We start from the raw sequence: 18,178 nt of genomic DNA, 5'->3' as shown, positions 1-18,178 counted from the left end.
ACAAATAACCAACTTATATTTGCATAATGTACTTCAGTTACAAAATACTATGAAAATATGACCCCGGGGTCCTCACAAGAACCCCGTAAGACAGAACAGACACGACCCTCGTGTCACTGCTGCTGGCGTGGAGCCAGGACAGTCACATTCTTTGCCCCACGTCACACTACCTCATGCAGTTGGGCTACACAAAAACAAGTGAAAACCTCAACTACCTCTTATCTTCTTTGGGGATACAGTTATGGCAGTGTTTAAAAATCTAAACCTCTAAGCTTACTCAATTTGGGCCAAAACTCTACTGGAGAAATATTGATATGACATGCACAGTATTATTTTTTGATACAGGTGGTCATGAATTATTGCCCATTGGTTCATGCTAAAATTTATTATGCACCATCAAATTACATCAATTACACAGTGTAAAAGTCTTTTTACCCAAAGCCTTTGGAAAGCGGTCACAAAACCTCAGCACAGAGCCACTCATCTCGACAAACTGCTCGTCAGAAGCCAACACTACTGTTAAAATGAACAAACCGCTCTCCAGAAAGGCAACGTAGCCAAGATCTTACCCTCCTCTGACGAACAGGGTGGCATTTGTGATATGACCACCTCGGGACTATGAAATCAAATCAGCTTCAGGAGAGAATCTTTAAACCTTGGCTTACCTTGTACCTGCTGAGTCCTATCCCATAATCTCCCACTTTCACATTTAGATCCGAGGTAAGGAAACAATTCCGCAGGGCTAAATCACTGAAAACAGAAAGAGGGATGTGAGCATGAGGACAACGGGAACCCGCAAACAGCACAATGTGACCTCAGATTTGCTACAAAGCAGAGTGGTGTGCTGGGCTCCCTGGCTCCATAACGTTTTAGATTCTTTTTTAACGGGAAAGGGATTATATGTCACGTTCTTTGTTACTTAAGTCCCTGGTGACGATCAGATGGTTTTACAAACAACTGCTAAGGTTAAACGCTGACCACGTCTTTAGCTTGTGCTGTGTCAATACCAGATCAATGGCTCATTTCCCAATGTTTTAAGAGTGACCAAGAATTCTAAAATACTAAATTGTCTGAATAGTTTTTTACAGTAACTTGTATTACTTGAGTAACAGTCTAGTGGTAGTCTGTTTATTAGGAGTATAGATGAATAAAGTTACAGCCTCAAGCACCTAAAGTTAATCTACATTATTAAAAATGTTTGCTTTTTAACTTTTTTTTCTCAAAGACATGTGAGCATTCTAAGGAGGCCCTTTCCAAATTACTTCTTGCAAACCTCACCTCTCCACAGGTAGGTAAAGAACACATTTTCAGGACTTGCTTAAAATAGTTCGTTTGTATCGTTTATTTAAGAACATGTTAATTCTCAAAAACATACCCAGTGAAAAGTAAAAACTGCTTTTTCGGAAGGAACTTTCCATACAGACAACAGAGTCAACACTTCGGATTTTGGTATAAGCCCTTTATCATCTTTTAATCTTTTTTATCTTTTTAATCATCATTCGGCATAGGAATTAAAAAGTCCACTAAGTCAAGACAGAAAAGCATACTGAATTTAGTTTCAAATCATACAGTTATCAAAAACTGGCTTTCTGTGGTCCAAAACTCCACATATCTGTCTTCCTCTGATCGTAGAAGACAATCCTATAGTGATTCCATTCTTATCTTCAAAGATTTTACTCTTCAAAGCTTCCACGTGGGGAACAGGACGCTAATGAGGCTGGTGACGGCAGCACTGATTCAGGCACACATCAGTGGCTGTTATTTGCAAAGCACTCACTCTACACGGGCACTTCTCTGAGCTCCAGCCACGTATTAACACATATACTCTTCACGATGAACCTTTGAGGCAGATGCTATCATGCTCCTTATTTACAGATGAGGAAGCAGGCCTAGGAGCAAAGGAACTCCACTAGGGTGGCAGAGCCAGCGAGAGGCCGTCCCCACCAGTAACTGCCAGCGACAACACGTCAGGCCAGCAAGCAGAGGGCTGTTTCGTGCGTACGGCTGGTCCTCAATGAACAGGTGCGGACTGAGACCTCCAACGGGTTATGTTCAACTCTTCTCTACGCTATGTTTGCTAGTGGTAATTTTCAGTGTCCATTCAGAAGCTTTCGGGCCTGTGGTGTCTGGGAGCAACAGAGAAACTCCCAATCTTTTTTTTTTTTTTTTTTTAGTATTTATTTATTTTGAAGGTGAGAGAGCGCGTGCAGGTCTCTCGAGAGTGAGAGGCGTGGGTGAGGGACAGAGAGAGAGAGGAGATAGAGAATCCCAAGTGGGCTCCGTGTTGTCAGCACAGAGTCTGACGCAGGGCTCGATCCATGAACTGTGAGATCATGACCTGAGCCAAAATCAAAAGGTGGACATTTAACCGACTGGGCTAACCAGGTGCTCCAAGAAACTTCCCATCTTGTTTTTCAATGTTCATTTGTTTTTGAGAGAGAGAGAGAGAGAGAGAGAGAGAGAGAGAGAGAGAGGCACAGAGAGAGGGAGACTGAGGGTCTGAAGTGGGCTATGAGCTGACAGCAGAGAACCTGACACGGGGCTTGAACTCACAAAGATCAAGAGATCACGACCTGAGCTGAAGCTGGGCATCCAACCGACTGAGCCACCCAGGTGCCCCAAAACTTCCAATCTTAAGAAAATTAGTCTCCTTGTTTGGAACGAAGGAGGCAGGAGGGAGGAAGAATCAATACACCATTTGAGAGCAGGGAAGCGGACACACTTCCAGGCAGGTAGCACCGTGCGCGGGACCGGCAGCCGCAACAGGACAGGGCCGCGGGTTCCGCCAGCAGAGGTTCGGTGTCGAGCACCCCTGACAGGCATTTCCGCAGTCTCCGTTGACAGATCCTTCTTAACCTTCCCCACGTCCCCCTCCTTGGGCGGGAGTTAAAAGCCTCATTCCACCGGGGCCCCACGCGTGCCGCCTGACGCTGGCGGGGGCACCTGCAGAGGCCTCGGCGCCTTCCCCGCGGGCCGTCCATCCGGGCCGTCCGCCTGAGCGGCTCCTGGGCCGCTCCGCTTCCCCGCTCCTCACGCCCGCTCAGTGCAGGTCCTGACACACGTCGGACGCGAGGGCTACGGAAAAGACGAAAAGTTACAGAAGCGAAAGGCCACGGCTCTCACTGTAAAAGGCATCCTAACACTCGAATACGACCCGGCCGGTGTTCTGAGGGAAACGCTCCTGGTCGCCTGGAAACCGAAGCGATGAGGCCAAAAACGGGGGTGCGGCTGGGGGGGCTTGCACACCTGCCCCCTGCCTCCACCCCACACAGACCCAGAGCCATACACGGCCCAGGGGGAAAAACGGCAGACAAAGGCGACCCGGGGCAGGTCACTTAACACATCAGAGCCTCGGTTTCCGCAGGAACAAACAGGGACGCACACTCACAAGCTTTCGCAGGGGTAAAATAAAGCTACATACGAAAGGTCTCTAATTTGACGCAAAATTGCTACAAACCTTCTCTGAAGCCCAACAGTACGCAAAGCAAAAGACCAGAAAAACACAAAGGCGTAACTTAACGGCACAGGTAATTCTTGACGTCAATGGCTGCTTTGGGTCGGGGAATACAAACATACGCAGCATATTCTCCTTCAAGTTGAAAAACAGGTCTGGTGGTGAGGGTGCCAGACGATCTCGCCCCGACAGGCTCCGTCTGGCTCGGTCCCCACGGCCGTCGCCTCCGCTGTGTGAGTGCAGCAGGCCGACACGGGAGGCGGGAACCCACAGATCTGAGGAGTTCCCCACCCGGGGTTCACCAGGAAGCATCACTGCTTGCTCTCAGCTCACACCAGAGCTAGTGTTAACCCATCTCCAGAAGGACTGCTCGACTGGAAACAGCTCAGCGGGGCCGGAGCCATTTTCAAAATGGCTCTATTTATGTTACCTACACTCTCCTGAGACGGCCCAACTCCTGACAAAAAGAGTAACAGACGGGAAGCAAAGTTACTGAAACTTCGCACTGAATATTCTTCTAGGGCGTGACGTACATTATCTTAAGTCATCTTGACAAAGCACTTCAGGAAAACGATTATCCCTTCACAGAAGAGACAGGGTCGGAAGGATTAAAGGTCGGCGCGTATCTTCTGACGAGCGCTGAATTAACAACTTGAGCCCCAAACCCCTGCTTTGCTCGCAGCGCTCTGCCTCTGGCAGCCGTGAAAGTGTTAAAATAATCATTCCGTGGTTCTGAAGAAACTGCAGGATGTGGCTCAGAAAGGTGCGAGCACAAGACGAAAGCAAACGGGTTCTGAAACGGCACCCAGGACACGGTCTTGACCGCTTTTGCTCCTGTTTACTAGGTAAGTCCTTGCTAGCTGAACCACGCTGCATTTAGTGAGCGCCCGCTGCATGCCAGGCACCCGCCAGGCTCTGCGTGTACACAGAACACCTGCACCGTGAAACGCTGGGTGGGCCCTGAGGAAAAGGTTTGGCCAGGATGCCGTCCACCACCGACGGCCTGGGCTTTGAGGCCCGGGGATCATACCAAGCCTTCAGTTCTCCGCTCTCCCCAGGGCTGGGCCACAGCTGACACTGAGGTGGATGGTCAGGCTGCTAGGGGTCTCCACCCCTGGTTATGGCTCATCTCCTCACCGGAAACAATGACCAGACTGCACAAAATACATAAGGAAGCTGTTTTCAGGTCCCGCACAGCGGACAGCCCAGGGCTCCGACCCTGAAGAGAAACCAAATACCAGAGGTGAGCTCCACATGCGCTCCAGCTTTCCGTTGAGGGTCCTTCCCAAACCACGGCACAGATCCAGAGCCCAGAGAGCAACAGCCTCCTTGGACGGCGGAAGCAGAGGCTGCCGGGGAGGCTGAACTGTAGGGCAAGGTGTAAGGAGAGGAGGGGTAGGCGGGGAGAGCACGCGAGGGCCCCTCTGAGTCTTGTCTGCGGCCACCTCCTGAGCTGCGGTGCCCTGGAAGAGAACGAGGGGCTGACAGAGGACACTCCCCAGAGCCAGCAAGACGGTCAGCGTGCAGCGACTGCCCTCAACACCCTGGTGACGCCCCTCAAAGTCCTTAAGCAGGAGGGGACTCTGACATAAGGCAGTCCCCTGGGCCCGTCCTGAAGACATCCAAACCAGGGCGGGGCCAAGCTGCCAACGAACTGCCCTCCGGACACAACCGCGTCACACTCGGCGTGCGTCGGGATCACGAAGAAGGTGAGTGAAAACGCAGTAGGCCTGCGGTGGGGCCGGTACTCCCCATCACACAACTCCCAGAATCCAAGCCGGGGCTAAAAGGCCACATCAGATCAGGGTCAGAGAAGGCCGGCGTGTTTCAGGTGTGCACGTTTTAGCAAGTGACAAACCAGCGGGCTTAAGAACACAGCACTACACCACGGGTCCCAGAACACTGACTTTCCCAAAAGGCCCAGGACCATCTAGAAAAAAATGGAACATTCAATACATTACTTAGCACCGATGATTTTAAACTGACACCTAGGGTCCCAAGGCAAAGCGGCCCTTCCCTCGAAGACACCCACTTTCACCTTCCCTCTGCTTCTCACACATGCTCCTCCTGCGGTGCGCATCCCTTCCCTGGCGTGGCCGGCCCCCACCTTCAGCTCTGTCCTCCCTAATCCTCTCTGCACAGCATACCTGCATTTTGCATTAACTGGGTTATTGGAATACTAGGCTTTTTCTAAGGCTTCCTGAACCACAGTTTCTTAATTTTCTTTTTTTAATTAAAAAAATTTTTTGGGGGGGGGGGCGCTTGGGTGGCTTGGTCGGTTAAACGTCCAACTTCGGCTCAGGTCTGATCTCACCGTTTGTGAGTTCGAGCCCCGCATCAGGCTCTGTGCTGACAGCTCAGAGCCTGGAGCCTGCTTCAGATTCTGTGTCTCCCTCTCTCTCTGCCCCTCTCCCGCGCTCTTAAAAATAAATAAACGTTAAAAAATGTTCCTCCCCCAGCTCCACCCTCCAGGTAACATGTTTCGACAGACTGGTAGCTATAATCTTTTTCTACTTTTCCCATACACATAGTATACACACAAGAAGGCATTTGCTCTATGCGACATTACGCCCACCTCTCTACATCCTCGCTTTTTTTCATTTTTTACTCAACAACATCACACAATGCGGAAAGCCCTCGGAGTCACCAGCACAGCAGGTGTCCCTCCGGTAGCCGTGTGGTACTTCCACAGTGCCGGATGGACTGAGATGGGTTCTCGCTCCCCACAATGAACCTTGCTTTGTTGTGGTTTTTTTGTTTTGTTTTGTTTTGCTGCCCCTTCAGACGACACGGTGCAGTAACAGATCGTTCTCATCCATGTCCTTAAGTTCCAGGGCTTCCATGTCCTAGGGAAGTGAGTCTAGCAGGGGGGTAAAGGGAACGTGGATTTCTAATTATACAGCTCCCGCCCTGAAAGCTCTTCAAAATTTGTAATGATTTACACGAAATTCAGGAAACTCCCCCACATCCCTACCAGCAACAGACGCAGGGGCTCCTTTAGTTCTGAGGTTCTGTGACTTTGACCTGCGTGTCCCTAGCTACTGAATGTGATCATCCTCCCGTCCGCTGGCCCGGCCCTGTCTCTGCCCGTCTTTCTAGGGGTCGATGTTCTCTCGCCAATTCTGAGGCCCGCTGTGTATCGTGACCATTTGCCCCCCGGGGCCGCTCCTTGCGTTGGCAGCTACATCTTCGCAGGTGTGTCGTCCACGGACTTTGTCACGGTGTCTGTTGCCACACAAAATATTTCATTTGCAGAGAACAGTCAGCCTCTGATGTAGTATCTACCCTTTATTTTACAACTCCCGGGCTTCCTACCTCAGGAAAGGAAGACCTTCCCAGACAGGAGGTCTTGCTCATCCCTCGGTAACACATACACACAGCCTTCTGGAGTTTTGCCGGAATCACCTTTATTTCTTAACGTCTTTATTTTTATATACAGGGTGGTGCAGAGGTCCAGTACTTTCACCGATGGGTAACGAACTATGCCCACATCGGATAGGGCATAGCCACCTTTTCCCCAGTGACAGGAACATCACTTTGCCATACATGAACTTGCTCCTCATACTGGCCACTGGCCACTTACCTGTTTCTCCATCGAAACCGTCCTGATCTCTAGCTCAGTGGCTGACTTTGAGTTCTGATGCCTCGTAAAGCAAGCCTCCCTTGCTGCCCCAATTCACCTCTTTTTCATACTTCACTGGCTCTTCTAGACATTTATTTTTCCATATAAAGCTGAAGATAATTTCACTCCCCCTCCAAAATCGTGTGAGGATTCTTACTGGAATTGTTTGTGAAGCTTACTTCTCAATTTTGAGTTAACGGACATCTTTGTGCTGCCTGCCTTCCCACCATAAAACGGGGCACATCTCTCCATCTGTTCGCGTATTTTACGTCCTTCAGTAAGACTGCATAGCTGTCTCCACGCAGTCCTGTGTCTTTCTCGCATAAATTATTCCCAAGTAATTTATAATGAATTATAACAAATAATTTTGTGGCGCTGGTAAAAATGCGATGGGTCTTCTGGCCTCACTTCCAGGTATACTTTAGTATATCTATAAGCAAGCTACAGTAAATTCTCATTGATTTTGTTTTTTAAAGAAACTAGTATCTTGCTGTTTCTCGATATACAGTATCATGCCACCAGTAAAAAAGGGTGCCTAGTGAGTGCTTACGGTAGTTTACTGGCTCAGAGTGTGGGCCTCGGAGCCCCCAGCTCTGGTTTTGAACCCCAGCTCTGCTCTATGACCAGGATCTTATGAGTGAAGAACACGAGGCTAGAAGAGGTGAGACCCTGTGCCTGGGGCCCTCATTCTTTCATGTCGCATATACTGGTCAAGTGCCTGCAGACTCTAGCTCAAGCCAGATTCCACAGCCTGTATAAGGAAAATCCTTAGATTTGCATCATAAAAGCAAAGTGACAGTACAATCGTGTCTTCTTTTCATTTAACACCACTAAGGGCCAGAGGCTACAGGTGGCTTTGATACAAGATTATCAATTAGGGAGAGCCCCCCCTTGACTTGCTGAATGGGGGCTGCCCAGTTCATGAATAATTTAATAAAGCCAATTAGATCTTCAAAAGTAAAATAAAATAATCAAAAGAATTACAGCAATCATATTTATTGCCACACAAATTTCTTTTCCTTAAAGACTAATCTTTAGAACACGAAACATTAGAAGGAATTTGAAAAGATAAAATTTGAAGATTTACATGCACACAAATTAATGAAATCTCCTAATAACACACCAGCTGAAAGATCTGCTCATGCCAGCTGTGCAGCACAAGCCGATTAGTAACCAGACTTTCTAATCTTTACCAGTGTGAACACCTACAGTACAATTTAAGAAAAACTAATGTAAAACAGAACCTAACCCTAGTGTTTATCTATCATGCTCCTGCAACCCTGGATACCCACACTCTGAGAGCCGGAGAACCTCAGTGTTTCTCAGCAGAAGATAACCTTAACTTTAAAACAGGGAAAATCCTGGGGTGTCTGGGGGGCTCAGTCAGTTAAGCGTCCGACTCTTGGTTTCGGCTCAGGTCGTGATCTCACACTCGGGAGTTTGAACCCCATTGCCCTATCAGCACTATCCCTGTTTGAGATTCTCGCTCTCTCTCTCTCTCTCTCTCTCAAAATAAATAAATAAATAAACTTCAAAAAATATAAATAAATCAGGAAAATCCTAAGGAGGCTCACGAACGATCCAGGTACTCCATCCCTCAGCTACCTGAGGCACCATGAGGCCCAGGCTACTCACTAGAACCTCTGTGCACTTAGCTCATGGTGGTGACCTGTGGCATCTCACTGGAGCGGCTCAGGAAGCCTGACGGGCAGGGGACGGGAAGTCCCAGGCTCTCGGCCAGAGTGGCGGAATGGTGTGGAACGTAACCCGCTGGCAGCTTCTGCTGTTGACATGGCCTTCACGGATGTCACATGTAAGCTTCGGAGATGGAGGCTACCTAAGACCCAGGCATAAGTCTCCTCTTAAACAATAAGCAAAAATAAAATTTAATTGCGGGTGCTTTACTAGATCAGTTTCCAAACATAGCTGACGGCTTTTAGTTGGACATGTGGGCTATTCTATTTTCAACCAGCACAGAAACCTGACTTTAAGTCAGCCAATGAATATTCTGAATTCCAATTTAAAAATATGCTATACAGTTTGCTACCACCAAAAACATAATAATAATAAATTAATTAAAATATGGCTACTTGAGGGGGGGGGAGGGGTGCTAACAATTTAAATATTCTTCACCTTGAGTTTTTGTGCCTGGATGACATCCAAACATAAATGTGATTTAATTCGTCACCTGTATTTGTGCTGAAGTTCACAAAAGCCTAAATCAAGTAGGACTTCAACCTATAGGGTATCACAGGAAGGGGCACCTGGGTGGCCCAGTGGGTTAAGCATCCAACTCTGGATTTCAGCTCAGGTCACGAGGTCACGAGCTCACGAGCTCACGGTTGTGAGACGAGGCCCAAGTTGAGCTCCATGCAGAGTGTGGAGCCTGTTTGGGATTCTCTCTCCTTCTCTTTGCCTTCCCCTTCTCATACGTGTGCATGTTCTGTCTCTCAAAATAAATAAACATTAAAAAAAATAAAACCTCAACTCATGGGTTGCCAATTTTTTGAGGTCTTTGCCAATTTTTAATATACAGCAGTAGGAACGTACTTGGACTTTAATGCCATTTCTAGCTGCCTCTGAGACCTTTGTGCTGCTGACTCTGACATGATACTCTCTCCAAACGCTCCATCTTCCAAGATCTAAAAATTCCTAAACCAGCTTTTAGGGATTAATCTGCTGTGACTTACAAAAGATTAACAATACAAATATGCTGGGTATTAACCTGCTATAAGATATTAAAGATACAAAATATAAGATTTCTCTGTCATGAAGCAAATAGACCATTTACATTTCGAAGTTTTGTATAAGGGATTCTGCCTTGGGCTTGAAGAAACCCATAATCTCTGGGGTCTTTTATAAAGCCCTTTATCAGAATGATGCACTCACTATGCATGCCAAATAAGATATAGATGTATGAGAAAAATGTTAATAATTTTCTTTCTTTCCTACCCTGAATAATGTTGAGAATGTGACAGGGTACTTTTCCATGTCTGTTCTCACGCACGCATGCATACACAGCTCTAAACATACAAGCAGGTGTTTTCTTATTTAAAAAAAAATGGCATCATACTATAAATATATTCCTATGAAACCTACCTCTTAAAAAATAGAATACTTCATAGCCCTTAAAGTCAAAACACACAGGTGTGCCTTTTCAGGGCTTTGGATTGTTAAGTGTTAAATTATCTAATTAAAGTCAACTGAAGAGCGGCGCCTGGGTGGCTCAGTTGGTTAAGCATCCGACGTCGGCTCAGGTCATGATCTCACGGTTTGTGAGTTCAAGCCCCACATCAGGCTCTGTGCTGACAGCTCAGAGACTGGAGCCTGCTTCGGATTCTATGTCTCCCTCTCTCTCTCTCTGCCTCTCCCCCATTTGTGCTCTGTCTCTCTCTCTCTCTCTCAAAAATAAATAAAATGTAAAAAAAAAAAAAAAAAAACTAAAGAGAAGCTGGTTTCCCTGGAGACCTGAGAAATAATTTCAAACATATTTTTATTTTTTATTTATATATTCAAAGTTTATTTATTTTGAAAGAGAGCCAGGGAAAGGCAGAGAGAGAAAGAGAGAGGGACAGAGAATCCCAAGCAGGCTCCACACGATCAGCGTGGAGCCCAATGTGGGGCTTGAACTCACGAACCTCGAGATCATGACCTGAGCCGCAATCAAGAGTCGGACACCAGGGGTGCCTGGGTGGCTCAGTCGGCTACGCGACCAACTTCGGCGCAGGTCATGATCTCACCGTTCATGAGCTCGAGCCCCACATGGGGCTCTGTGCTGACAGCTCAGAGCCTGGAGCCTGCTTCGGATTCTGTGTCTTTCTTTCTGCCCCTCCCCTGTTGTGCTCTGTCTCTCTTTCAAAAATAAGTAAACATTTTTTAAAAAAAGTTAAAAAAACAAAAAGAGCTGGACACTCAACCAACTGGGCCACTCAGGTGCCCCCAAACATATTTTAAACGTAAATCAGAGCTCAGAAGGCTAGAGAAGAATAAGCAGCAATCTCCTTTTGGGTTCACAGAACCATCATCTCCGATAGGACTCAAAGCCCTTTTTTACAAAACATTAATTACAAAAATTACATCAATGGTCTGAGCCAAACACAATGTGCTCCAAAGAGCTGTGGCTATTCAAGTGGGACCAGGAAGGTTTCGGCACAGATACGTTATACTGACTGCTGCTCACGCACACCCCGACCACCTATAACCCAGCCCGAGGGTGGGGGGCTGAGGTGGGAGGGCAGGCCTCTCAGAGCACTGGCACCCCTGTTGTGACCCTCTACAAACAGACGATGCTGGCCTAGCAGACCCTCCCCTCCCCTCCCAGGGATGGGCAGCGGGACCCACCCTGAAATCGCACAATCAGGACCACAGCCCGAAGCTGACGTGACAGGGGAGCACAGAGAGACGTCAGCGGGGAGACGGACGCCGTCTGCCCCCGGCTGAGCCATGTGCAATTTTTTACATTCTCTGAAATTCTGGAAATGGTCTCCGGACCTCAGGCTGTATGCAGACATCCTGTTTCCCGGTTCCGGTCTGACCGAAGCCCAGCTCTACCCTCGCTCTGACCCGGGGCGTCCCGGACAGCTTCTGCTTACACACCCTCCAAGTACTCTCCAGAACCGTCACACGGACGGCGCAGCCCGGGCGGTGAGTGGGGCGCCGACGGACGGACCCACCTGTGCAGGAAGTGCAGCTTGTGCATGGCGGCCAGGCCCGCCGCGATCTCGCAGGCCATCCGCTGCAGCAGCATGGTCTGCGAGTCCCCCCTCACGTGCTCTTGCTCGTTGCGCAGGTAAGCTTTTAGGTCACCCTGCAAAAGGCAGCGCAGGTCAGTTTCCAGAGGGGACGAGGCGAACACGCTGGCGACCACACACGTGCCTCTGCCCGTGTCCACTATTATTTATTAGAACTCACTAAGATTGGACCTTACTAAAGAGCAAGTTCCAAGTTACAAAGAGTAATTCCACCCAAATACTTTATAAGTATAGAAAACACTATCATCTTTTAGGATCGTTCTAACCAAACGTTAGTTTATCTTTAAATAAACTATCAGTTTAGATGAACACACGTAAAACCAAACAGTAAAACTTAGATAATTTCTCAGTGATGCACAATCTAAACTAAGTGCAGAGGTACAGAAATTTCCAGGTAACTGAGATGATATGGAGAGTAGAATAAATGGTGCTATGTGCACTGCCTGTAAGGATTCTAGGGCACACACGGCCAGACAATAGGTCACGAAGGCTACTGCCAGAGCACTCGAGAGCGACGGAGAGGGAGAGAACGAAAGAAGACCGGCCAGGGGAGGGGGGGAAAGCATTCTGAGTGCTGGCCGAGTCTCTGCCAGCTCCCCCAGGGCCCGGTGTGGCCCCGAGACCGCTCGGAGAAAGAACATTCCGGGCCCTCCAGAAAAATGCATAAAGTTACTAAGCCTACTCAGAATCTGGCCACGCAGACAGGAAAATGAACAAACTCGCACCGGACGCCTCCTGAGGCACATCCACCGCAACGCCAGGCCCTCCGGGTATCCCTGCCGGACTGCCCCGTGTTACTCTGCCTCTTTTTCAGGACTTTATTATTAAAAAAAATTTTTTAATGTTTGAGAGAGACAGACAGAGAGAGACAAGAGTATGACCAAGGGAGGGGCAGAAAGAGAGACGCACAGAGAATCTGAAACAGGCTCCAGGCTCTGAGGTGTCAGCACAGAGCCCGACGTGGGGCTCGAACTCACAAACTGCCAGATCATGACCTGAACCAAAGTCAGACACTTAACAGACTGAGCCCCCAGGCAGGCATCCCTCTTTCAGGACTTAAATTTAGGACTGTATGTTTTGGGGAATACACGTTTAAGGAAATAAAATCTTCCACATTCTCCTTATCACCACGAGGAAATATTTATTGATCGGACTTAATTCCCAACTAAAGCTTTATATAAACAGTTAACAAAATTTAGAAAGCAAGCCAATAGCTTTCGATTGTCATTATACCTGGGTCAAGTAACGACTCCTGAGGAAGGTAACCAACTAAAGAACAGAATGCATTTCTTGCAACTGTCAGGAAAGAGCAAATTTATCCGATTCTACCCAGAATCAAACCTTAGAACACAATATTCCATGACAAACGTTTGCCTACCTTTAACTGCACGCCGCAATGTAAATTCTAGGCCCGCTGCAACATCTAAAGGCTTTCGTTCCCAGTCTCAGTGGTTTTTATGTGAATGATAATGTTGAAATTAATAATTACTGCCACCGGAACTTCTGAGCAGTGTGCCAAGCACCGTGCTGGGAGTGTCTACACCTGCTGCCTCGAATAATTCCTGCAATTTGAAACATTTCCTGGCTGTGGAACTGAGGCTCAAGGAGGTTAAGAAATCTCAACGAGGCCACAGCCAATAAACGGTGGGGCCGTAGCTCTACTGTTTAGTTTTACCAACCTGTCAAGAAAACCCACTTAGGGTTGCAGATCAAATCAATTTACTTTATAAGAACGAATGTACAATAACTTCGTGTCAGCCACATGCATTTGTCGGATCCCCCCAAACTTAACGGGACTGCTCTGCCAGGGAAGCAGTTTCGTGCCCTCAGGACCCGTATGTCCTACCTCTTATTTCCTCCCAGACGTGATGCTGGAATCACAAGCCGCTCCAAGGAGAGAAAGAGACCCTTCTTGCCTTTGAATAACACATGTCCCAGAGAGCCTGGGAGACTAGATCGGTTAAGGATTCGACTTCGGCTGAGGTCAAGATCTCGTGATTTGTGGGTTCGAGGCCCGCGTCGGGCGTTGCACTGACAGCATGGAGCCTGCTTCGGATTCTGTCTCCCTCTCTCTCTGTCCCTCCTCCATTTGTGCATGCTCTCTCTCAAAAATAAAAATACATGCCCCTTCCCACCCCCACCCCACCTTCCCCCAGGCTAGGCTCTACCCGGTGTTGGAGTGGGTGGGAATAAAGATGGAGTCTCATGACAAATACATTAATCCAGACTAAGACCAGCAAAAAGCTCCAGGCCTACAGGCTAATGAGATTTTCATAAGGTGGCCCACATGGAAACTAAATATGAAAATGAACAGCTTTTTATTTACATTACCAGTGAAATGGCAACTTAAATCCATTTGTCCAACCCCTTTCCTGCAATATCCATCTAAGAAAAAATCACCCTCACACAAAAGTAGCATTATGCTGTGCTGTATCTGGCCAATTCTCAAAACAAACAGAAGCTGCTGGCAAACAGTGAACACTTCACAAGTGACTCTGGCCATGAAGGGAGAATGGCAGAGTGGGTGGAGTTATTTTTCAAGGTTATCTAAAGTGCAGTTCAGCCCTGAACAATGACGGGGTTGGGGCACTGACCCCCGAGCGGTGGAAAATCCACACAGAACTTCAGACTCTCCAAAAACTCAACCACTAGCAACCTGTGGTTGACCAGAAGCCTTACTGATAACAAAGAGTTGCTTAACACATATTTTTATGTGGCATATATTATAGACTATATTCTTATAATAAAGTAGGCCAGAAAAAAGAAAGTGTGGAGAAAATGATAAGGAAGAGAAAATGTATTTACAGCACTGGCCTGTATTTGTCGGGAAAACTCTACGTGTGGGACCTGCCCGGCTCAAACCCATGTTGTTCAAGCGGCAGCTGGATATTCATCACCATCCACTGTGCTCAAGGTGTCTTCTCTCCACAGTAATTCACTCCCCAAATCTCACCAGAAGATGCATAACAAGCACACGGGGATTTTGCTTAAGAATGTTACCGCCCCTAATGTTTCCAGCTTGGCCTCTCCTGACCCCAACCCCCACCCCGGGGGACAAAGTCAGCAGTTAGCAAAACGCTGGCAAACACACCTCTAAGCTGGGTGAGGAGCTGACACCAATGATTACGGAGGAGCCCGATGGGACTCGCGGTGGCTTGTGCAGGACCCAGGGTTGGTTCTATGTTCTAGAAAGACCGTCGGCTCTCCTGGTGCCACCATTGAGAAGAAAAATCAGCGTAAAATCTTTAATTACGGTAAAAATGTTTCTATTAAATAAATACCAAAACTGGATTCATTCTATCCAAAACAGACAAAACCGTATTGAGACGCCAGGTTTACTTTATTTACGTTTGCGTGGTACTTGGTGAGCAGACAGGGATTATTACTTTGGTCCCTTATTTAAAGAAAAACCCACCAAGAACAGCAATATATTCTGAATTAAAATCGTTCCCTTTGGGGCGCCTGGGTGGCGCAGTCGGTTGAGCGTCCGACTTCAGCCAGGTCATGATCTCGCGGTCCGTGAGTTCGAGCCCCGCGTCAGGCTCTGGGCTGATGGCTCAGAGCCTGGAGCCTGTTTCCGATTCTGTGTCTCCCTCTCTCTCTGCCCCTCCCCCGTTCATGCTCTGTCTCTCTCTGTCCCAAAAATAAATAAATGTTGAAAAAAAAAAAATTTAAAAAAAATCGTTCCCTTTATCCAAGTCTTAAAAATTTCTCAGATCCTCCCCCAAGCCCTCCCAGAAAGCCTGGAAAAGAAGGACGTGTGACACTAGGTGGCAGCAAAGCGCCGCACTCAGGACTGCGCGGAGCCGGGGCCGGGAAGGACTTCACGCACCACACCGAGCGGCCCGCAGACCTTCAGACAGAGGCGCACTAGTGTCCTCTTAAATTCCAGCCCGGGCCACCAGGAGGGCGTACGCAGCTTTCTTCAGGGCACCGGGAACGATGAATTCATTTCATCACAATGTGAAAACGCAACCAGCGAGGAGTTCTAGGAGTGGAAAATTACAGTCTCTTATACTTTTAACAGGAGGACTCTGGGGGAGAATTTATGATTTTTAAACAAAACTGGAATGAAAGGGTGCAAGACCGGCATCAACAGCCACATACTCGGCCCCCGCTGACGGAAGGAAATGTCCACACGAAGCCAACGCCCCAGTACCCGTCCGGCTGTGTCCCCGCCCGCCGGAGGCTGCTTCCTCGGCCCCGAGCCCTCACCTGCCAGCGTCCATCCCCTGACGCACCAAGTACCGTTGTTACGGATTACTCACCCCTGTGCTCACACGCTCAGACACCCCTCAGGTCAGTCCAACCAGGAACCAAACAAGCCTCCCTCTGCCTCCACACTCCTCCTGCCCCGGCCGTCCCATTCCCTCTTCTCCCCTTCTCCCCTTCCCCCTTCGCACGTGCACTCTGAAGCCTGGTCTGCACCGGCTGGCCCACCTCCCGGGATCCCACTCCCTCATGACCCCGTCCCCACGTCCCCACGCCTCCCCGCTGCTGCCCGCCCCCCCCCCCCCCAGCCCCTCACCAGCACTGCCAGGGTAGAGCCATCCCTCCCCCCTCCTCCCGGTCTCCTCCTAGCTCACTGGCATGCCTTTTCCAGGCCCCTGTGCTGGCCCCTCCTCCCCTCACTCATCAGCAAGTGTTGGCACAGCCCAGGGCTCCATCCATCCTGCCGCTGCGGACACTCATTCTCGGGCGACTCTACCCACCCCAAGGCTTTAAAAATCATCTCTAATGCACTTCTCAGGCTCAAAGCCCTCCTGAGGCTTTCCTCCCGAGCCCCAGACTCATCTTCCCAACTGCTGACTTGACGCCCTCTCCTGGATGCCTTCCGAGGCACCTCGAGTCAAGCTGGTCTGATGCAGACCTCGAACAACCTGCTCCGTCTCGGGAAATGGCATCGCCATCCTCCCGGTGGGTGAGACCAAAACCGAAGGCCTCGTCCTCGAGTCCGCTCTGTCTCTAGACGTCCAACCCATCGCCAAGTCCCGGGCAAGGCCTACTTTCCCCAAAGCCCAGGGCGGCAGCCAGGCGTGAGGAAGGGAGAGGCCACCAGCAGGGCCCGGGGACACCCTCGCTGTCAAGCCTGATCACGCTGCATCGTCGTCCTCTCTGCTGCCTCTGGCCAGGGACCCTGTCACACGCGCCTCTGTTCCACTGTTACCCCACACCCTCTCTTCTTCATGAGCTCTGTGGGGGCAGGGACATGTCATTCATCTTTGTCTGCCCGGCACCTAGAAGGCTCCCCGTGCATGGGCTTACTTGACGAACACATTTGTAACTAAGACATTAGACTAAGCCCATTAACTAGGCATCTTCTGTACGAAAGGACAGTTCTCAAGTGCAGGTTCCCCTCTGGTGGAAAAAACATGTACAACCTTTAAACCACGTGGTATAGAAACACACAGAATAACGTTAAGCCATAAATTAAAATCCCTACTTTGCCACTGGTAATCATGTGACCTGAGGCAAGCCAATTAACCAGACAAATAAAGAAGAACAAACAGAAAGCCTGGTGCTGAAGCCTGGGTTTGGCGCTTCAATGAGCACCTTCATCTCCCTCAGCCTCAGTTTCCGTATCTGTAAAATGGAGCTCCTGCCACCCCACCTCACAAGGGCTCTCAACACCCACAAAGTGAGTAACGGATACCCCGTCCCCAGCACAAGGTCTGGCACAGACCGGCTAGAGCTATCCCTTCCTTAGGCCTCTTGGTGGGCATGGCCAAGGTTCCTTCGGCTCTAAGAGCCCATGACTCTAAGCGGCCCTGACTCCTGACAAGAGGAGGACTAAAGCAAGCCCCACAGAGGAACATGCAGCACATCGAGAACCCCAAACGGACTTCTTTCCCATTGTCATGTGGCTACTGCTAATTCCTTTCAGAAACTCGTCCTCTGCTTTATCGGCGATCAGAATGCCAAAAAGAACGCTCCCTCGCAAAGAAAATACTGTCTCTTGCTTCGGAGTCAGGTGACAAGAGTCAAAGAAACGGATGAATCTTCAGAAAGATTAAGACAGAGCAACGTGTAACCTGCACTCCTCTCTCTGCCACCTCGGCCCTCGGTCTGGGCTCCAGAGTGGCCTGTCTCTGCTTTTCACCCTTTCAGCTCATCTTTTCCAGCAGACGTCGGCCTGCCTCTCTCACCAGGACGTGCGTGTCCCCCTCCCGCCCCCCCCGGCTCCCCAGGGGGACACTGGCTGAGGGGCTGTTCCCGCTAGGAGGTCTATCCAACTGCTCTTGCGTGCTGAGCAAACTCCTTCTCCAAAGTTAGCCTTCTCCAATGATCCCAGTTAGAAAAGCTATATTTCTCTCCCTCCCCCCCTTTTTTTTTTGTAAAAGTAACCTCTAC

The 18,178-nt window shown here is 49.0% G+C and overlaps 1 protein-coding gene across 2 annotated transcripts in view; it reads right to left on the bottom strand.

Moving 5' to 3' along the window:
* Positions 1–18,178, bottom strand: part of LMTK2 (lemur tail kinase 2) — an 82,075-nt gene that overhangs the window by 20,027 nt on the left and 43,870 nt on the right. For both annotated transcript variants that reach the window (XM_086691956.1, XM_086691957.1), the window contains exons 7-8: positions 11,750–11,883; positions 666–750 (exon numbers count right to left, since the gene is read on the bottom strand). In XM_086691956.1, the coding sequence (XP_086548082.1) occupies positions 666–750; positions 11,750–11,883 (219 nt within the window). The remainder of the gene's footprint in view (positions 1–665; positions 751–11,749; positions 11,884–18,178) is intronic.

Source organism: Puma concolor, chromosome E3 (genome assembly GCF_028749965.1).
Source record: "Puma concolor isolate L17-30 chromosome E3, mPumCon1.1.hap2, whole genome shotgun sequence".
Lineage (NCBI taxonomy): Eukaryota > Metazoa > Chordata > Mammalia > Carnivora > Felidae > Puma > Puma concolor.
Note: the sequence above shows the minus strand (reverse complement) of the source record. Positions and strands in the feature narration are given on the sequence as shown.